The 20,998-nt window shown below is 41.8% G+C and overlaps 2 protein-coding genes and 1 pseudogene across 3 annotated transcripts; 1 reads left to right on the top strand and 2 right to left on the bottom strand.

The window, feature by feature from the left end:
- Positions 1 to 57: 57 nt before the first annotated feature.
- Positions 58 to 6,255, bottom strand: LOC110985882 (alpha-1A adrenergic receptor-like). Of its 2 annotated transcripts, none has more exons than XM_022247318.2 (2): positions 6,115 to 6,255; positions 58 to 3,820 (listed from the first exon to the last, which is right to left on the bottom strand). In XM_022247318.2, the coding sequence occupies exon 2, from the start codon at positions 3,746 to 3,748 to the stop codon at positions 2,585 to 2,587; it is 1,164 nt and encodes a 387-aa protein (XP_022103010.1). In that variant the 5' UTR covers positions 3,749 to 3,820; positions 6,115 to 6,255; the 3' UTR covers positions 58 to 2,584. The 2 variants fall into 2 exon arrangements, with proteins under 2 accessions (XP_022103010.1, XP_022103011.1); XM_022247319.2 differs by having other exon boundaries at positions 58 to 3,817; positions 6,115 to 6,249.
- Positions 6,256 to 9,870: 3,615 nt separating this feature from the next.
- Positions 9,871 to 12,440, bottom strand: LOC110985881 (protein trapped in endoderm-1-like). Its single transcript, XM_087136614.1, has one exon. It carries the CDS (start codon positions 12,387 to 12,389, stop codon positions 11,619 to 11,621), a length of 771 nt encoding a protein of 256 aa, XP_086992740.1. The 5' UTR covers positions 12,390 to 12,440; the 3' UTR covers positions 9,871 to 11,618.
- A 3,313-nt stretch (positions 12,441 to 15,753) lies between these two features.
- Positions 15,754 to 16,901, top strand: LOC147798979 (beta-4C adrenergic receptor-like; annotated as a pseudogene).
- Positions 16,902 to 20,998: the final 4,097 nt, after the last annotated feature.

Here is a 20,998-nt window from a genome sequence, read left to right on the forward strand (position 1 = left end):
ATCAACAGATGATTATGCACATGTAATAGTATCGACTTATTGGACCGTTCCATTTTTAAACGACAGGTTGAAAACACCTCTGTCTGTGAATGATTCATGTGTCCATCCGCAACGTCATCTTAGTTTTGACTAGCTGTATTTGCAGATATGATATAAATTAGATGGCAGTTTTTGTTGAACAAAAATGGGGAATTTTATCGGATTCCATTATTAGACATTCCCTCCTGGAAAAAAATGGAGGAGGCCAACTTCAATGATAGGAACGTTCTCACAACTGTTGACTCAAAAGTTATTGTTGAAGCTATTAACTCAGGTGTCACGTTCCTGAGAAGCGTAACGATTGTAAGGTATTTACACACGTCACATCATATTTGATTTTGAACTTATACTGGGTCGTGTGCGTGCTATGTTGAGTTTATTCTGTGCATTTCTGGTACACAGCTTTATTTTCTCTCGGTGGTAATTTGGCAGAAGACACTTGGTTGAAACTTTTCAAATCAAAATATGGTATCTCCGAGAGCAATGTTTTCAGGGAGATTCATGTAAATTTCTAGCAGGCCTTGTTTCCTTCAGGAATGTGACAACAAAGATGCCACCAGAGATTGTCGGAGCGTAGGTGTCTCATCTTGTCATATTTAACCGTAAAGTGTGATCTTTGTAGATATTTTGCTTTTTGAAAGAATGGAACGGCCCAATAGGGTTATGGATTAATATGCTCAAAGAAACGTTGATTGGAAAATGTTGGTCAAGGGTAACTGAAAGTGGCATAGAAAAAAAAGGAAAAACTTTCCAATTAATTTTCATTTTGTTGTATACTCCTGTCAATCTTTATGTTGGAATGCGTATCTACTACAGCTCAAAATGTCATTAAATGTCCACTGACTGACATAAGTCACGTTGAGAATCAACGTAACCGGCGTCTCAGTTGAAACACAAATGAAGCTTTTGGCGTTGGCGTTTGGCGTTTCAGTTGCAACAGAAATGTCCCACTTGAGCTGAGTACTATAGACAATTTAGGCCTATAGAACCGCATTATCATCGGAGGGCTCTAGACGTTATTCTAACTTTGCCTTTTCTGTTAGAGAAATCAGGAAAAGGAGTCAATGTAGAGATTGTATGAGCCTTTACTCATGTTCACAGGTGGTGCTTTGATTAAAGTGATGGTCATGTATCATTCATGAAAGAGGAAATGTCTATGGACTACTCCGGTTATAAAATACATATTTGCAAGCGGATATTTTCCCATGATAAAACTGGCATTTTATGTCACTTGTTTATTTATTGTCAGGTAAATGGGAAATTACTCTTTTTATTTCGCAAGTTTGCTTTCTTGACAAGGTATACTAACAGCTTTCTTGGGCGAGTTGCGGATTATTTTATGGATCTGTTCCCCCCCCCCATACCAGGATAAGCAATTGTGTAACCTTTAAAATACATTTAGCTATAAACATCACATTGTAGCGGTCCGGTCCTTCTGCAGTTTCGGGAGGGTGGAGATCCGTCTGCTAATTAAGGAGGATAGGAGGCGCAAAACCAGGCAAAAAATGGACTTGAGGCGACTGTGGCTTGATGCCCGTCGATTTATTCCCAAGTGTCAATCAGCAATGAAATTGTAACCAAAAAGAAGCCAAGAAAAAAACCTAAAGAAAGACAGAGGACATACTATTAATGAGTAATGGCTTACATGTACATCGTAATAAACGTTACATTCGCTAGTTATGTCCATAATAAATTCACACTACGAAATTTCTCTGTACAATCATAAATTCTCTTACCCTGATGTCTAAAAGATTGCACAAATTGGTATGAACTCTAAAGCCAACGGAAATTTAGGGCTTAGGTTATCCCACAAGGAGCCATGTTGCTGTGATTGCCAGCCCAACAAGGTGCAGGTCTCACTGAGAAAAGCCCAGAAACTTCTCAGGCCCCGCCAAAATGTAATACAATGTAAGCAGCTTCCGGCAGTAGGGCGTGGCTAAGAGATAATTTAAGTCTCTACACGGCAAGGCACGCTCATACGCATTGATCTCGTGCAAGAGACCAGCAGGCCAGAGTTCATATTCGCATCAAAAGTAATTATCTCACCGGGGAAACCCCAGATCCCTTCAACATTATCTACATGATAATATTAATAAAGATGTTACAATTTTTCAGCAGATGACAGAAAGATATGACAAAACAGAAGTTTGTCCTTTTTCTTACACACAAGATTAGGAAAAAAAGAACTACATGTAATGCTGCAAAAAAAAACTATTGTACATGTTGAATATAATTCTTAAAGATCATTAACTTACTTTGAAAGTTGTTGTTTGGGGATAAAATTCAAAAGTTGACTCAGCTTTTAAGTACATGACATGTCTTCAGTGGCGTAACTACTGGGGCACATATACTCCCTATGAAAGACCTTGCCCCGTGTGCCTTCACTCCTTCCCCACACACTCATTTGGAAAGTACCTCACCTAGGTTCAAGCCCCATTTGCTTTCGGTGACCCTTGAAAACTTGTGTGCACAAAAGTGCCACCTCAAAAATTGTACCCCGGTTACGCTACTGCTTGTCTTACCCTTCATCTAAGAATTACGACATCTATCTAGATCTGATCTTGCGCAGACAGCCAGAGGGCTCTGGAATCATGTGGTACCGGCACCGCAACATGTGACGGAACACCTCCTTGAAGTGTGGGTGCTTGGCCCCGTAGATGATCGGGTTAACAATACCATTGAAGATGATTATAGTGGAGGTCCAGGGAATGGTATGATCGCTTGCTGGAATCATGAGGTTGATAGCAAAGGGAGCCAGGCAGGCAACGAAGGCACAGACCACGTAGAAAAGATTCTTGGTGATTTCCACCTGCCGCTTACTGAAGCTAGGTGGTGGGTTCCTGTTAAGCTGCGTGGTGCTAGGGGTGTTGGGGGAATTTGGAGTATCTTCAATTTCCGTTCCTTTGCCCTTCCCTACCATCTTCTTCATGTGGCCGGTGACGTGGCGGTAGATCTTGAAATAGCAAACCAAGAGAATGATCAGTGGAATAGGATACATGAGGACAGAGCCCAGTAAACTGAAAAGACCAGTGGTTTTGCTGGAGGTGTCTTGGGTACAAGTCTTGTACTTCTCTGAATAACCCCACCTGCCAATGCCAAGCAAAGGAAAACAGGCGACTACAGCCGGGTAACCCCAGGAGAAGACCACCATGGCTGTAATCTTCTTGGGAGTGTAAACTGACCGGTAGGTTTTAGAAGTCTTCGTGATGAGAATGAAGCGATTGATTGCAATGAGAGCCAAATTCATGACGCTACAAGCCAGGCTGGTGTAAAACAGAGCCGCCGTGATGGAGCACACAATCAGTGGTAAGGGCCAGCCGTTCATACTTAAAAGGGACAAGGTGATGAACGGAGCAGTGCTGCAAAACAGCAGGTCTGCCACAGCCAAATTGACGACGAAGACGTTGGTGCGCGTCTGGAGCTTCCTGGACAAAATGACCGCCAGAATCACCATGAAGTTCCCCGAGAAGCCGACCACCGCCACGAGGCTGTAGATGCAGCCGATTATGATCCTCTGGACGGGGTTTTCAAAGCGAAAGGTTTGGCCGTCTCCTTGCGTTGTGGTTTCCATCACTACTGAAGTCGTCATGTCTGAAGCCATGTTTCCCCCACTTGACAGCTGATCATGATCACGCATGGTGCTCACGACTGTCATGGTTTCTACCATCATTGTCACAGTCATTTCTTTTTCATTGTGATGGAAACTCATCCAGGGTCAGGAGATTGTGCTCTAGTAACTGTTGATCGGTGACAATTATTTACCTCTAGTTACGCAAGCCTTCTGAAACACAAGAAATGGAACCAATGAATTATGGAAACAGTTCTGAGTATTTTGTTTATTGGAATATTATCATACTACTTTTTGACTATGGATTAGGTTAGAAATAAGTTAAAGCATCTTAATGCAACTCTTTAAAATCTCAATCTACAACTTAAATTCAACCAGTAGAGATTAGTATGGTGTACTGTTTAAAACACACATTTTAGCGTCTCTCTAGCATCTTCCAAGGTGACGCAACTACTCGACAGGACGGCAAGATGGCTCCCTTGCGTCGTGCCGCCGCATCGCACTGTTGTCTTCTTGTCATTACGTTTGTACACATACGACGCGTTGTGCGTCATGTGGTGCGTCGCGTCGTGCTTCAGGCGACTTAATACGCGACGCACGACACGACATACGACGCAATGCACAACGGTGCAACGAGACGGGCGAAGGAAGGAGCGACGTTAAGGCAGAAAAAATGCAACAAGACAACTTGACGCGCGCGACGGAAGATGGCAGGACACGACGCGCCGCGTTGTGTGTGTACAAACGTGATGGCATAAAGGCGACAGTGTGATGCGACGGCAAAATGCAAGGGAGCGTAAAATGTCGTAAATAGTACACCATAGACTGGTGACTTGGTGGGCACATAGGTTCAAGGGCGAAGTTTAAAAACAATTTTTTTTTCTCGTCCCCGCGCTTTCTCTTTGGAGGCCGCCTGATTTTTTAAAAATTATTTTTCTTTTTGAAAAATGCAGTAAGAAAAACACATTAAAAAGCCCACAAATTCATCGGGAAATAAGTAGTGGCGAAATACAGAGTCGAAGTTTTCTGTGCAGACTCTGTCAGTCATTTTGGACACCACATAAATCGACGCACGATCGCAAAACACGTCTTGGTGAGAGTCTGGAGCACGGCGAGTTCACCGGAATCTGTCTGCACATACTGTATGTACTTTGTAGCCAGAATGTGGCCGGTATATGGGACTTAGGGGCGTCTCGAATGGGTTAGGCTTGGTTTTTGGTTTCGCTGGTTCCGGTCAGAGCCTTGCATGCATTTTGGAATGCAGTATCAAATGGCTAGAATCAGCGAAGCCGACGACTAAGGCTAATCCATTCGTTTTGAAAACACCTTGAGCTAAGACTCGAACATATATTTAAAGAATTCGCTCGCGCGGCCGTAGTCTGGTTCCCGATCCCATTTCCATCGATGCATTCAGACTTAGAAAATTGCAGAGGAGGGGCAGGGAACAGTCTAGCGCGGCCGTTGTTTTCTGTCACTCGTGCATGCATGCATGCTCATTATAAGCCTGGATTTTTTTTTTTTTTGGTTTCATCAAGTCAACAAACTTTTGTCGAAAAGGTAAAGTCTTTGTAGTAGAAAAATATAGACTTGCAAAAATAAACCGACAAAATGTAAAGAAAAAGATCGCCTCATACCTTTTTAAAGACATTTGGCGTGATCACTTGTAGGTTTTGAGAGTTGACATTAGGTGTTTGATTTCATCTGTAAAATTGCTCATCAAAAATAAATTTTGACTTTTTGCAGTTAAAGCAAATGTATCTAAAACTGTTCATAGTAGACCAATACAATACTAAACGACAATGTAAATATGTTCAGTTCGTTCGTCCAACTTGTCTTTCATTTTAACATGTCTTTGAACAGCGGAAACATTAACAAGTAAATTTAAAATGGCGGCCATCTTGAAAAAACATATATAAAATGAAAAGCCCCGCTTCCTCTTTGTTTTCAAAAATCCAGACGGGGATGGGAAACTGTTGACACACAGTAGGCCTAAATTCAGAGACAGTTGCACGTATACTGTCTGTTTTTTGGAGACAAGAATTAAGGCAAAATCCTTTCAAGGGTTTGTGAGGAGTAACTCAAACCACCAAGCCCACGTTCAATTAAAATCGGAATCGGTTTCATTTTGTTTTCCCATCGTCATCGTCACCTTTTCAGTTTGAATCAAATGAATGTGAAATTCTTCGAACCAGTAGATCAGTGCCAGTGGCCGTAGATTTTAGGCTGCTGGACGTGGTTGTAAAGGCAGCGGTATTGAAGCGTTAAAAAGGGATTTGGGTTGTTTTTATTGATACAACTACAAATTACTCTCGATTACTTTCTTGCCTTTGAATGTAACCTAGGCCTATTTATCAATTCCATTTTACAGAGCAATTTACTGCCTCCATCCCTAAAGTGTCAGGCAAACTTTGAACGCCCTAAGACTTTGAATGTTGTAGAACAATCAACAAATCTCCATTGGTATTTATTTTGACATTAATGAAATTTACTGTAAGATAATGACTCACCAAGGTTCGCTCCAAGGAAAATTTTAACAGGCCGGCGTATGGTAGCTGGTCCATGCAAGCAGTGAGTGCTTACATTGACGACTGTTGTAGTCAGACAGAAACCTCCCTCCAGCCGCATTACACTTTTCCCTTAAAAAACTATCACAGTTTATCGGGTTGACCCATTGTGATATTTCGAGGGAAAACCCCACCGACTTCCCCGAGTGCCCCCCCCCCGTCTGTGGTGACGTTTGTCAGTAAACCTACCCCTTTTTAGCAGTATAATAATACCAGGTGGAAATGATTTGGAGAGAAATTATAGCCCGGTTGTCCACTTTGGTTACATCAGGAATGCGGATGTTCTAGACACTTTCAGTTCTAGCCGTCCACAAAAGATTTATTCAGGAAGTATAAAATATAAAATTGTGGCCAGTGAGATGGCTGTAATACTAAGGCTTTGTTTGATACCAAATTACATCTCAGGCTTCTTGTTTTACAGTGAGGTTTTGGTAGCAGCCTTCATGCATGGCTAACTGTTTCTAAATCTGCGCCATCAAGACCCTCCGGAATGCGACCATAGACATCATCCATGAGATCAGATAAGATCAATCATGAGATTCATGGAGTCGTCTGAGACAGTTTAACAGACCTTCTGACTTTTACATAGATCCAAAATATAATGCCATTTATGTTCTATTGATTCCTCTTACCAAATTCACCCGGAAACGTGAACATTTACCTTTCTATGATGCCTAGTCCAAAAGACATGTCAAACTTACAACTGATTTTCGTCGAAATCTAAGATGGCCGCCAAGATGGCTGCCAAATGAATGCAGTGAGATAATAATTATTACATCTTGTGAACCTCAAAATTCATTTACTGGATACCATAAGGATTACAAATAGTGGGTTAGAAAAATATCTCCGTTGTGTATGGAAACCCTATCTTCCTACTAAACTAATTGGACTGTTCCATTTTAATCGGCCGGATGAAAATATCCATGTTCTTGTTATTCATGTGCCCATCTGCAACATCGTCATAAGGGCAAATTCGAGCGACAACTATAGCTGACTATTGACTGACTAACAGTGCTTGAATGGTGTATGGTCATCCATGTCTAGTCGACCATTTGGGACCAGGCTCAGGGGTATGGTCGCACCGCTGGTTACCAATAACATATTTCATTTATCATTACAAAGGGAACCATTCACATGAAAATAATTGTACGAGATTTCAGTGACTTTGTTACGCTACGAGAATCGCAGCCGACGCTGAAATTTTAGTAACAATGGGATACAAAAAAATAGGCCGAATGGGGTCGTTCGAGTGTGACTTAATAGCGCATGCGCATTGTTAAAAAGCCACTGACTACTGGCCTAACTATACTTCGCGCCCGAACTTGCCCTTAGTTTCGATTAGCTCTTTTTGCAGATATTATTGAGTAGGGTCAGTAAATTCATTTGGGGGGGTGTCGCAATTCCATCGGATTGTGATCTCCCTCTGATAATTGGAAGAGGCCAACCTCAATGAGAGAAACGCTCTTCCATTATGAAGTGTTGACTAAGGGAATAAATATGTGCTTGGCCAGTCTTAAACGTGCGTTTAAGACCGGCTCAGGAGAATGGACGCAGGCGAGGGCATTATCAGCGTTCTCCTGGGCAAGGTATCTATTCCCATTCATAAATACCTTTTTTATTTAAAGAGTCAAAGAAGTCAGCATAGGTGGATTTCCAACGATTTTGTTCGAAAACTTTACGTTCATTTTCCCGAACACACCTGTCCATAAAGTTCATAAATACGTGGGACAGGTTTTCTATTCAAATTAGTCAAAATGCTTATGAATATTGATTTTGATTATGCTCGCTGAGAAGTGATAAATGCCCGCTGCGTAAATCATACGCTGGTGGTACATGGATGCGAGACACTTTCATTGGTTCTGATTGGTCAGAAGTCTGTGTGCACGTGACTTGCCACGCGCGCGCTAAGTTCATTGAAGGGATTCTATTGGACAACTTTCACAAGTAAAATGGGCGGGAGTTTACGGGAAAATGAGAATGACACTTACGAACAAAATCATCGGAAATCCATCACATGTTGACTTCTTTTGACTCTCTGAATTAAAAGGTATTAATACACAGTCACGTGACGCATTTTGACCAATAAGAATAGAAAAACTGTTTCAGGTATTTATGAATACAAATTATTGTAGACGTTATTGGCTTTGTGGTTTTAACTCAAATGTTCCTTCAAAGTTTAAAGATTGCAAGCCATTTACACACGTCACAACATAATTTTGGTCGCGTGCGTGGTAGTAAGTTTAGTTTATATTGTTCTCTTCTGGTACATACCTTTATGTTCTGTCAGTGGCAGAAGACACTTTCGCCGAAGAGTTTTAAATTAGAAACAGTATTATCGACAGTCAACACCTTCATGGAGATTCATGTAAAGTTTTAGCAGTCCTTGTTACCTGCGCTCCAAATTCTCTGAAAATTTTTGGGGTCAAAAGATGACCCCCTTTCAGATAATATTTTACCCTTTCTGAGTCATAATTTGAGTCGGAAAAGGGTCACGCCGAATGGGACCCAATTCTGGGTCAATCTGACCTGGGAGTTTTTAGAGTGCGCAATATAACGGCAGTTGCGCCACCACAGACTGCGTGTCCCATTGGAGTCTCATCGTGTCATTTTTAAAAGTGTAAACTTTGTAAATCTTTGTGTTAGGCATCTCTTGTGATGGGTGCACAGGTGACTTGAAAGGTGTAGTAACCGTCATTGAGTTAAAATCTAGAGAATGGGTGTGTCAAAGGCTGACATAAACTTTGACTTGAGAGTGTTAAATGTACCGATTGTCACATTAAAAGCAACAAGCTTAGAGGCCAAGTTTTGTGTTGGTGAAGATTATCGCACATTGAAAGTTGATATTAATTCAGTTTCGTTCCTTTTGTGAGAAAAGAACTGCCAAAAGTAATGAGAAATCAATTTGCGTTAATAAAAATGAATTGGCCGTTGGGGAAAAACTGTAAGTGAAATTGAAAACAAAACGCCTTGCCTGCTTTTTAATTTATGCAAAAATAACAGATTAACGTGTTCTTTGTAATTGATTCCTATGAATCTTTATATGGGAATGAGTCAACCCGCCCTCCCCCACACACAAATAGATTTTGTCTACAACGTCAGCTTTGCTTCACCTTACCTGCAATGACTATCATCACTGTCCACTGTCGCTTTGATGTGCGCCCTCATGCGCCACTTCAGAGTTCAAAAAGTCCTCTTCGAAATAAAATAACAAGTAATCACACTACGTGTCCTTCTTAGCAGCCCTGGAGTCCGACTTGAGCTGAGTCTTCGAACATCTTAGCACCTTTCTGAGGCTTATAGAATCAGGCAATCACCGAACAGCTCTTGGCCGCTTTTCTAACTTTGCCTTTTACATTGGAGGAGAAATCGAGTAACGAGCACATGCAAAGATTGGGGTGCTTTTAAACCAAGAATTGATTCGGTTTTAATTTATCAGAGATTTTCAAAGGAAACTTTAAATGAAAATTACTTACGACGGTGCAGTAATGAAAACCTCAGAGCAAATAACACAAGAGAATAAACAGCTGAATTCTTTGTTATGACTGCCAAAACGCAACCCAGTTTTCTTGACCTTTAAACCAATTCATAGGCGGTGGTTTGATTACAGTGATGGTTGTTTGGACCAAATTTGATTGCAAAGATGTATTTACAGATGGAGTTTTGTTCCCAAAAGAGTTACACTTAGATACAAAATAGCACTTTCATGTCATTTTGTTTGTTTATTTATTCACAGTAAATGGGAAAATCCCCTAAAAACAAAAATCACATTTTACAGTACGCATTTCGTTAGAGAAATTTGCTGCAAATTTACGCTAAATTTAACTACATGAAGCAAACTAATACATGGATATTGGAATACCTGGATTTTTAACCAATTTCTAATTACACAGGGTATATTACCGTAGACAAATTAGCATATGGACAGAATAACTGATAGAAATCAAAATTAAACCGCTGATACAACTGCAGAAACAGAACCAAGACATGAAATTATGATATCGTATGATTAGATATGCAATATTTTCAACAGCACCCCCCTTAAAACGTCGACAATGTCATCCCACCTATGTTGAAACTGATTTGGCGACCCCCTACGTTTCTCAAGGATAATAATAACAGTACTTCCGTACTGCCGATGAAAAACTGCAGCTCCTGCAAGTATATAATAATGATATAGTGGTACAGTGTATTTCAAACATTTATCGCTATAAACATGTAACAATAATGATATGATATTTAGTAAACGGAGGAGTTATTTTTGTAAGAGAGTGAAGACATTTCATCAGACCAAACAGCCAGTCGTTTTCATTACATAGGAGCTGTAGCAAGAAATACGTACTTGTTAACGTCCTGTGAATTACCACGACTCCAGCAAATAAATCTATTATGATTACATTTTGTATAATAACTGCTTTATAAAAGAAATCCAATAAAGTTCTGGCTACAAACAAGCAAGTGCAGGATATACTGTTGCTGAATGAGTTTAAAAAATTAAAGATTAAAAGAAATTTTATCAACACGTCTTTTCTTTACACTCAAGTTAAAGGAAAAGAAGCAAGAGCTATTGCTGTAAATGATACCTGTGCGCATCTCTTCCCACGATACATGTACGCTAAAATATGTGTTAAAACCAGTGTGTATAACACGGATAAACTCTATGGGTTCACGAGTATGCTTCCATATGTTTCATTGAACAGAATATGAAGCAAGATATGAGACAGAGAGAGACCTCCCCCCTTTGTGTTGGTCATTGTTTGACAGGAATCTCAGCAATTCTTTTTAGACATCGGGGGGGGGGATGTATTAGGTGACAATTTTCTAGAGTGTGTATAGGGATTGGACATGTCGGCGCCGGGGTTCCCCTCTGTCTCATTTTTGGCTGTGTATAAGAAATGGTGCTGACTATAGCCAACAGCTTACATCTAAAATTCTCCTGCAGGTGGTTGCTTTCTATTGTTTGTGGAAATGAGAATCATGGAATTAGGGGACAATTCAGTCAAAGGTTTTGTTTTTGGTAGAGAGGGAAGGCATGGACCAGAATCTATGTCAAAAAAATAATGCACTTCGTTTCAAAGTTAATTTCTTAATTCCTAAAAGTCAGTCAACTTTTGAGACCTTGTCTTGTGACCAATGAACACTCTTGGTGTTAAATTAATTTTTTCCCTGCCCGACGTGTATTTTTAACACTGTATACTCAGTGTATGCCCCTGCACTAGTAAGCAGGAGGTCGTTGGTTCGAGTCCCACCTGAGTATGTTTGTGGGTTTTTCACAAACCTTCGGGGGCATACACTGAATATACAGTGTTAAAAATACACGTCAGCCAGGGCCAAAAAAAATTTTTTTTAATTAAATTACATCTCCCCGGCGCAAATCCATCTTTAAAATAACTCTTGATGTTCAGAACAAATATACATACACAATGAGGGAATGTGTTGATGGCAGGCGTTTATCTGGATCTGATTTTACGCAGGCAGCTGGATGGCTCTGGGATCATGTGGTACCGGCACCGCAACATGTGACGGAACACCTCCTTGAAGTGTGGGTGCTTGGCCCCATAGATGATCGGGTTGATAGCGCTGTTGAAGATGATGATCATGCCGGTCCACGGGATTGCGGGATCGCTGGGTGGTATCATGAGGGCGATAGCAAAGGGAGCCAGGCAGGCTACGAAGGCACAGACCACGTAGAAAAGGTTCTTGGTGATTTCCACCTGTCTCTTGCTGAAACTGGCCGGTCGGTTCTTGCTGAGTTTCTTCGTGCTGGAGGTTGAGGAGCCGGAAGACTCGGCCAACTCCTGACCTTGCCCACTCAACTTCTTCATGTGACCGGTGATGTGGCGGTAAATCTTGAAGTAGCAGACAAACAGGATGATCAGTGGAATGGGATACATGAGGACAGAGCCCAGCAAACTGAAGAGATCGCTCGTTTCGTGGGAGGTGTCTTGGGTGCAAGTCTTGTACTTTTCGGAATAACCCCACTTGCCGATTCCAAATAGAGGAAAGCAGCAGACTAGAGCCGGGTAACCCCAGGAGAAGACTAACATGGCAGCGATCTTCTTAGGAGTGTAGATCGACTGGTATGTCTTAGAAGACTTCGTGATGAGAATGAAGCGGTTGATTGCAATGAGAGCCAGGTTCATGATGCTACAGGCTAGGCTGACGTAGAACAGACCGGCCATGACAGCGCATACCGTCAGCGGTAAGGGCCAGCCGTTCATGCTGAACAGGGCCAACGCGGTGAACGGTGTAGTGCTACAAGTCACCAGGTCGGCCACTGAATAATTTCATATTCATTCAGTATTTCAAATTGACGGAGGGGACGACGGACAGAGACTCTTTTGGAGAACGTGCCTGCCTGTTCCCCTCCCCCACAACAATAGGGTTTTCGCACCAACTAGAAGTCAATGGCGTAGCCCAGCATCAGGCTCTTTTCGGGGGGGGTGGCCGGAGCTAGACGGAGCAAGAGTTCCCCTGGGTGCGGGGCAGTTTCCTCTTGCCTTCTCCCTCTGGCTAAGTCAACGCCAGGAGAACTACCTAGTCGGAGGCCGACAAAGAGTTTTGTAGGACAAGGCATCATTACTAAGTATAATAAGTTCATGAAACTCACCAAATATTCGTCAGACTAGGACAATATGTCAGGCCAAGGCTCGTCCCCATTACGGGTTAACAGTCTGCTTGGTAGTTCGTGCAAGCTGATAGACCCTACGTGCTGACGCAAACTGCCGGTTCTTGTTCCTAACACTGTGGACTCCGAGACAAAGGACTTCTTTCGGCCATCATCTGGTAAAGACTACCAGTGCAGACTTCATTCGTTTCCTGAATATCTTTAGCGAATAATCAGATTGAGCCGCTACATTTCGTGGGAAAACCCCACGGCCACCCCTCACCGAAGCGCCTAACTTAAATGTGCACGGTAGTCAGTCACCGACCCCTAAGAGCATGACCTACATGGAACCAAATGTCCCGAGGAAGTGTAGCCTCGGACGTCCACTGTAATTTCCGCCCAAAATGCGGATGCTTGTAGGCCTATAGATTGTTGATGCCAAGTGTCAGAAAAAAATCACTTGATAAAATCAGAAATTACTCTCGTCTGTTTTTGGAAATTGTCTCACGGGTTTGTAGATCCGATGATGAAATTTTATTTTTTTTCAACAAAACGCCTGTCAGTTATTAAACAATCTATTGTCATATTCTGCGATAATGTTTGTTGTAGTAGTAGTTTTTATATTGTTCAATGTTTCAATGCGGTTGGTTTTGTTTATTGATCGTCAAACTGATTTCTGCATCAGTGATGAACATACATGATAACTAACTAAAACCTCATACATAATGTGTATTGCTGAATTTGAACACATTCCCTTCGGAAAAACTGACGACCAAATCGTTCTCTTTGAGTTCCAAGACAGGTCAGGAAAAGGGGTCAATGTTAATCAGGACATAGAAACAACGAGGTCAGGAGGCATGCGAGCGTGAAAACATCGTTAGCACATGCAGCACACCCGTGGCACGTACACCACTCGCCGGAATTGTCGTTAAAATAATTTGCTGGTAGTTTGTTGAGTTTTGAAAGGAATTGTTGTGGAGGATAAAGGTCATTGTGGATTATAAATGTCTAGAAACAGCCCATCTGGTTCTACTTTACATTCATTAACACTTGTCTTTTCATCGGCGTACATGCTATTGGCTTGGAACATCTTAAACTAACAAAATGATAGTAATTTTGTGATGACAACTTAAAAATATGGTCAACTGCCGGATGTGCAAAATTTTCTGTTGGAATGGAACTAGTCAAATTCTCATTTGATGGGGATTTATTGTTGGTGTGCATTTGCTGGGACATAGCATGGATTTAGACAAATTGAATATTTGCCTCTGAACTATGTGGAAAATAACAAGGCACCCGTCTTATTTGAAATTATGGCATGAAATATAGCCAGTACTGGTAATGCCTAAATTTTTGCTTGACGTCTGAGGTCGCTGTTGGTGTCACGTCAATCACTTTGCTTTAGACACTGAGCACATGTACATCAGTTTATTTATCATCTCACGGACTGTGCAGCATGCACGAAATCCAAGCCTCACGATGAGAATCGAAAGTAGCAAGAAACAAATTTTCAACTGTTACGTTTCTTCAGCAGCATGGGCGTCGCGCTGAGGGGAGGGAGTGCTTTCTCTCCGTGGGAGAGTGCTTTGGAAAGTTTGTTGAAGACGGGAAAAGAAATGAAAATGGGAATAAAAAGGGACAAAGGAAAGAGAATGAAAATGTAGAGTTTCATGAAACTGACTCCACTGAGGGTGATATGTCACTTTACGCCCGAAACCTAGCAATGTCCATACCCAGTTACTGTCACAATGAAACCTTACAATCATACAAATACAATCCTCAAAGGTAATCAAAAATAACCCTACAAGCATTGGTAGGCCTATATTGATCCCTAAAGAAATGTAAATTTGGATTTTTTTTAACGGCATCTTAAGTTATTTTTTAAACCTGATCTAAAAGTTGAATTCAATTAAGACTGTGAGATTCTGTGATACAAGGAAAGTGGAAAAGTGTCACTTTTAATTTTAGAGTTTAAGAGTATGCCATAGAGCCTTTGGCTTGGTCATAGCCTGCTCCAGGTTTGAAATATCCTCTTACGGGGACCATGTTGTCTTGGAGTATTGTGTTCCGTGAAACATACTCACCAGAGGGAGGTCTCACGGACTTCCTCTTGCCCTAATAATAACATCAAGAGAAAAATTGGCAAAGAACGTATTTTTAAATGGTCTAAGTTTTCGGCCTTCTCCATTACCTAGTTTCGATAGCTACAGTTTGGACTCCATACGCATTATCCTATTTCTGTTATCCTGTTTCTTAGTCCTTTCGTTTGCAAATGTTCCAAATCTGGTTTTCTTTTGTACATGTATTCGGAGGTACTGTTTCCAAGGTACCGGTACTGCGAAATTCGGAGTATTGTGAACGTTTGAACCTGACGCTGGGACTTGACTAAAGGAGATGCCAGGGTTTATACCTTTTGTCCTGGCTGTCTATAAGACCTCTTTGAGGTCAGAGAAAAACATGGTTCTATTCATTAATGTGGATACGTTACGCCATGGTTTCGAAGCAATGAACTGTCTATTTTTTAAGTTGAAGTGGCATTGGATGGGGGCGGGGCCTACGGGGAAAAGTGTCAAATGTGCTATTTTAGGGATATGACCATTTTTCATGTTCTTATGTCATAATTTGAAAATAATGGTTATATTTAATGCTTGAAACCATCGTGGATTCCGGTTCCTTTCCAAAAAAATACTGAGTCAAAGTTCCTCTTTTTGCCACCGAGTTAGATGCTTGATGACATCGTCCAGCAAACATCGGATCATTTCTCTTCTCATATTTCTGCTTTTCAAAATCTTTCGTTTTGGATGGAAATATAGTCCCTGTATTGTTTCCTATACTGGTTATGGAAAATAGAACCAGAATCTGGTGTAAGCAGCTTTCTGTCTAACAATGGAGGAATATGATTTGTAGATTGGGTCACAATTTCGAAGACATCACAAGGGATAGCACGCAAGAAGCCATCACATGCATTGGTGTTAGATATGAACTGCATGTTGAAGCAACGTAAGTCACCATGTTCCTCCCTTTACCGAAGACATTAACTCAACCTTCAAGGTTTCAAGGCAACTCAAGGCTTAGTGTTAATTGCCATTTGAGGTCGCTTTCATTAAACAGCTTTAAGCACCGATTTTGATAAGCACATAGATACTGGCACTCACTTCGCAAAAATGGGTATTAATAGCCAAGAAGTGCCACTGTGTTTATAACCTGTGATCAGTTCTTAGCTGACTTTTGCTTAAAATATAAGAACTAAGAGCATTTTCTATTTGGCAGTTCATGCTATAAGACGTGTGGTTTTAGCTGACCTGATTACGTTAACCACGGCTCCTTTCAGCGCGGTGGCGCTGTTCAGCACAAGTGGTTGGCCATTACCATCTGTAATCTGCTCTCTCGCGGCTGCTAGGCGGCTATTCTTGCTTAGGCACCAGCACAATGACACTGGCAGCTATTTCCATCAACCGTTATGTTCTCATAACGAAGACGACTTCTTACCACTCCATCTACAAACCAAAGAGGCTAACCGGTATGCTAGTCTTCACGTGGGCGTATCCCACACTCATCGCTTGTTTTCCCCTCGTGGGGGATGGTAAATGGGGGTATTCAGAGAAAAACAAAGCTTGCATCCAAGACGCGCGCGTCCCATGAAACAAGCTTACTTGGGTCACTGCTGTTGTACCCCACCCCTTCTAACCATTCTGTCGGTGTGCTATTCAAGATCTACCCCTTTATCACGGGGCATACGAAGAAAATGATGGGCAAAGGCAAAGAAATCGAAATGACACACACCTCTCAATCCTCCCACCTTCACCAGAACCCACAACCTAGCTTCAGTAAGCGACAGGTGGAAATCACCAAGAACCTGTTCTACGTGGTCTGTGCCTTCACCGCAAGCTTTGCTCCCTTTGCCATCACCGTCATGGTTCCACCCAGCAATCCCGTCGTTCCATGGACCAGTATATGATAGACGTCTTTAACGGCGGTATCAACTCGATCATCTACGGGGCCAAACACCCACACTTCAAGGAGGTGTTCCGTTCCATGTTGCGGTGCCAGTATAACACGATTCTGGAGCCTTCTAGTTGTCTCCGTTAGATTAGATTTAGATAGATGACAAAATCATTTCCCCCAGTATTTTTTTTATAAAAATGGCTCAAAACAGGATGGTAAGAGTCACAGCAAGTGAAAAGGGTTGTTGGTATGCCTCTAACCACATTGAAGTTAATGAGTATGATTGACGTAAAATGAAATTAATGAGGGTATATATTCCTCGCAATTAGGGTATTTTTAGTGAGTCCAGCTACCCGTATACACTTGGAATGCTGGAAAAGTCGTTTGAAAGCGAGTGTCGGTCAATTTTGGATTTATATATAGCTGCAATCGAGTCACAAACTATTCAGTTGTAGGCCACGCCATAAGCTGTTAAAATGAAATAAGACACGAAAGCATTCCTTTGCCATTATTTGTCCTATGATCGACTGGCATTTGACTGGACTTGTGATGGACCCCACGACAACCCTAACTTGGCACTAGGCGTATGTTTCGTTCCACACTTCGATTGCAGGTCAGGCTTTGGAACCGTGACCTGCCCGCGGCTATACCAAACTTGAACTGGATTTATACCAAAATAAGAACTGGAACTGGAACTGGAACAATGGTCTTTCCTCCTCCAAAGTCCAATAATTTCAGATCGACCACCTATTCCGTTTGCCTATTGCGAAACGATTTCCAGTCTTTCTGACACATCCAATGTCTTTCCGACTAGTAATTGGTAAGAACTATTTGACAGCATCGATGCATCAGCGTGGTAATTGACGAAAATAGCACTGACATCAACCTATTTCAACACAATACATTAAATCGCCATAGCAGCATGGTGTAAATTCTCAAACCCAGCTAACAGTCGAATCTATGCAAGCGCCTTAGTTTCCTGTAAAAACTCTCGGCGACCCATCGCACTGACCCCTTTTAATTTCAGGGAAAACCCCATCGCCACCCGTCACACTACCAGCCGGTAACTTTGTAAGTTGTTGACCTCTGTGGAGCCAAAGTACAATCTAGACCGATATTTGACAAGGAAATACCGCTCCGAACTCCACCGATGTTCCAGCCAAGGATGTTCAAGCATTATAATTGGGGGTGCCGGACAAAACGATCCGTTTAGACTGTTTTCATGCCAAAGGAAAATAACTTTCTTTGGCTTGGGGAATTTGCTGGTGAAATTATACGTGTTGTGAACTTCGCCCCTTAAACAATTGGTAATTCACCGATTGAGGTGATAATGTGCCAGCTTTGATATTGTCCAATGTTTTCTCTTGACTGCTTCTTCTTGATTTGTTTATTGATTACTTTCCTCTGTTTTGAGACAGTTTTAACCATCCATTCAAACTGCAAATGACAGAAGACCTCGAAAGATTTGAGTAGCTGAATTCGAACATAACACTTTCTCCCAATCTAAACCCGTACGTTTTGAGTTAAAACATTGAAGGGAAGATTTAAAGGATGGAGTTGGGGTAGTGCTCCATGAATATAATGGTAACTTACAGTGAAACACTATCGTCAGAGGTTGTGTAAATCACGTTCTGTACATGCATCTTATTTCAGGACTTCTTTGTTCAACTATCTCTGGGGAAGTATTGGCTTATAAGTGATACAAATAAAAGCTAAGAGGCAAAAATCTCATTTTTTTTTTAATCTAGGGATTGAGTATGGAATTCCATATCTGCCGTCGTGCGTCGTCCGTCGTGCGTCGCCCGTCGTGCGTCGCCCGTCGTGCGTCGCCCGTCGTGCGTCGCCCGTCGTGCGTCGCCCGTCGTGCGTCGCCCGTCGTGCGTCGCCCGTCGTGCGTCGCCCGTCGTGCGTCGCCCGTCGTGCGTCGCCCGTCGTGCGTCGCCCGTCGTGCGTCGCCCGTCGTGCGTCGCCCGTGGTTTTTTTGTCACGATTGCGCAGTGGTAGTTTTTAACTTTGACCCTTGATCGTTTCACATGTACATGTCCTTGTTCGATCGATCCACCATGCCTGACTCTCATTTTAGCAATAGAACTAGAAGATGTACATGTATTCGTTTTTGCAGTTGCGCCAAACTCCAATTGAACGAAGAAATAATATCCTGACATCGGCTAAGTAAAGTGTATATGAAATAACACCATTTTGGTTACATAAATAAATCAACAAAATAGACTTTTGTTACGGTAGATTGTTTTTCTCGATAACTTAGTTACTCTAGACGTAACTTTACTCGTTAACAGCCAGACTTTGGTCTATAGCCTATGTGATAGTTCTGTCTGCACGATATCCCACAGAACGGAATGTAAATAATAGATTATTTACAATGTTTGATTCCCAATAGTTTTCATAAGAGACGAACTGATTCAACAATATTTTGAGGGCGGATATACCTATGATGAAATCTGCTGTATACTCCAAATTAGACATGACTTTATTTGCAGGTTGGCTCACAGGAGTCTTTTAAACAGTAACGTTACTTGTTAGCCCCATAAATAATGCTGATGTGCTGGACAACCTGTTCTCATTGGTCTATCCACCATGGCATACACACCCACAAAACCCAACACGTCATATTTTCTGAAACTTAAACCAAGTGGTAATTGCCCCTTAACAATACATTTAATAAACAATTTGTTATCCACAGCACGTCTAGTATTTCTGGATTTCAAAGTGAAATTGAGAGGACAAGATAGAATATCTGTATCGGTTGGCAGATTTCTTCCTGGAATTTGATGAAAACAAGTCGGCACATTTTTACAGTATGCAAATTAGAATAACTGTGGATAAGTTGGCCGGAACATTTTTGCTGAAAGTGTTTTTCCCCCAAAAACACTTGGTTGAATTCTCAGAGAGGCGATATTTTCTTGTCAAGGGGCAGGGGTAGTCTAGCATTATCGGAATTAATTATGTGACTAGTATATGCTTTGCAGGTGGGATTTATACTTGCCTCATTCGGAAAAGATCTTTAGAAGTGAATGGAATCATCACATTGTCATTTGTTAAACAACGGCTTTTGCATGTCCTATGCAACCCATTTGATTGGCGACGGACGACGCACGACGGGCGACGCACGACGGGCGACGCACGACGGAAAATGGCATGTTTGGAACTATTAAATGGCAGAATTGGGAAACAACAAAAAGCAAAATGCGACGGGCGACGGGCGACAGCAGATATGGAATTCCATAATTGAGTCTACAGCTTGATTTATCCAGTACCTGCTCAAGTTAAATGCATCATCTACCGGAACCATTTTGTTGGTCTGGATGGTTGTGTACCGTCAAACATATGGAAAAAGACTCAGAAGGGGAAGTTTGAAGGTCTACATAGATTTCCTGCCCTAATACTAATAAACATGGCCAAGAACATGTTTTCCAGCCAATCTTGTCTTCTATCCTGCATCGTATGTTCTATCAAAATAGAAGAGCACGTTTTATCTTCACGGTTGCCGTCATGCTTACTTTTAAATGGCTTATTGATGTGAGCAACCCACATGCCCTACCATAAAACACTCACAATAAGCTAGTTAAATTATTATCGACAACTGAGTAGCATTTTCTATATTTCATATATTTCCTTCTTTAACACCTGCCAGCCAAATCCTGAACAAACTTGTTTCTTTGCCTCTCGCAACCATAGGTAATATATCACAATGGCCCCGCCCATTCCCATTCAAACGCAGCCCAGTTTCGTGGGTACTGGGCTGAAGTGGAATGGAACGGTTATCATAATTATGCATGTTTGTGGATTTAGTGATGGCGGCGGAGGGGTGCCAGCCTTGGACGTATGCCTGATGGCATTTTGCCCCACGACGTGCGTATACAGCCAGGGAAACAGTCGGTTTAATTTACCTCACTCTAACCGTCACACTCAACCGAAAATTATACCTTATGTTAGTTATATATTTTGTTTTCCAACAATTTCTTCGAGTCCATTGGTCAGAATTCGTTTTCAACAAGAACCTGGTTCAAGCTTCAATGTGTGTGTGACACATGCGCACTTCTATACGTGAACTGTAGGCAACCCACTTGCTTGCCTACATGTCAGTCTTTTATAGTTCCGTGATGTGATGTACTTCCTATTCAAAATTCCGTGAGAGACATTAATATTGGCCCCCATCCCAGCGCTCTGTAAAGGCAGTGGGAAGGAGTAAACATTTGTTCAAAAAGGGAGATTAAACTCTGACTCCTAGAATATGCCATTGATCACATGCCTTCCTTT

The sequence above is a fragment of the Acanthaster planci genome, linkage group LG05, assembly GCF_054643075.1.
Source record: "Acanthaster planci isolate LZ-2023a linkage group LG05, COTS_SCS, whole genome shotgun sequence".
NCBI classification, from domain to species: domain Eukaryota; kingdom Metazoa; phylum Echinodermata; class Asteroidea; order Valvatida; family Acanthasteridae; genus Acanthaster; species Acanthaster planci.

Coding starts and splice junctions, on each gene's coding strand:
- LOC110985882 (XM_022247318.2), bottom strand. CDS start 3,748: ATGAGTTTCCATCACAATGAAAAAGAAATGACTGTGACAATGATGGTA.
- LOC110985881 (XM_087136614.1), bottom strand. CDS start 12,389: ATGAACGGCTGGCCCTTACCGCTGACGGTATGCGCTGTCATGGCCGGT.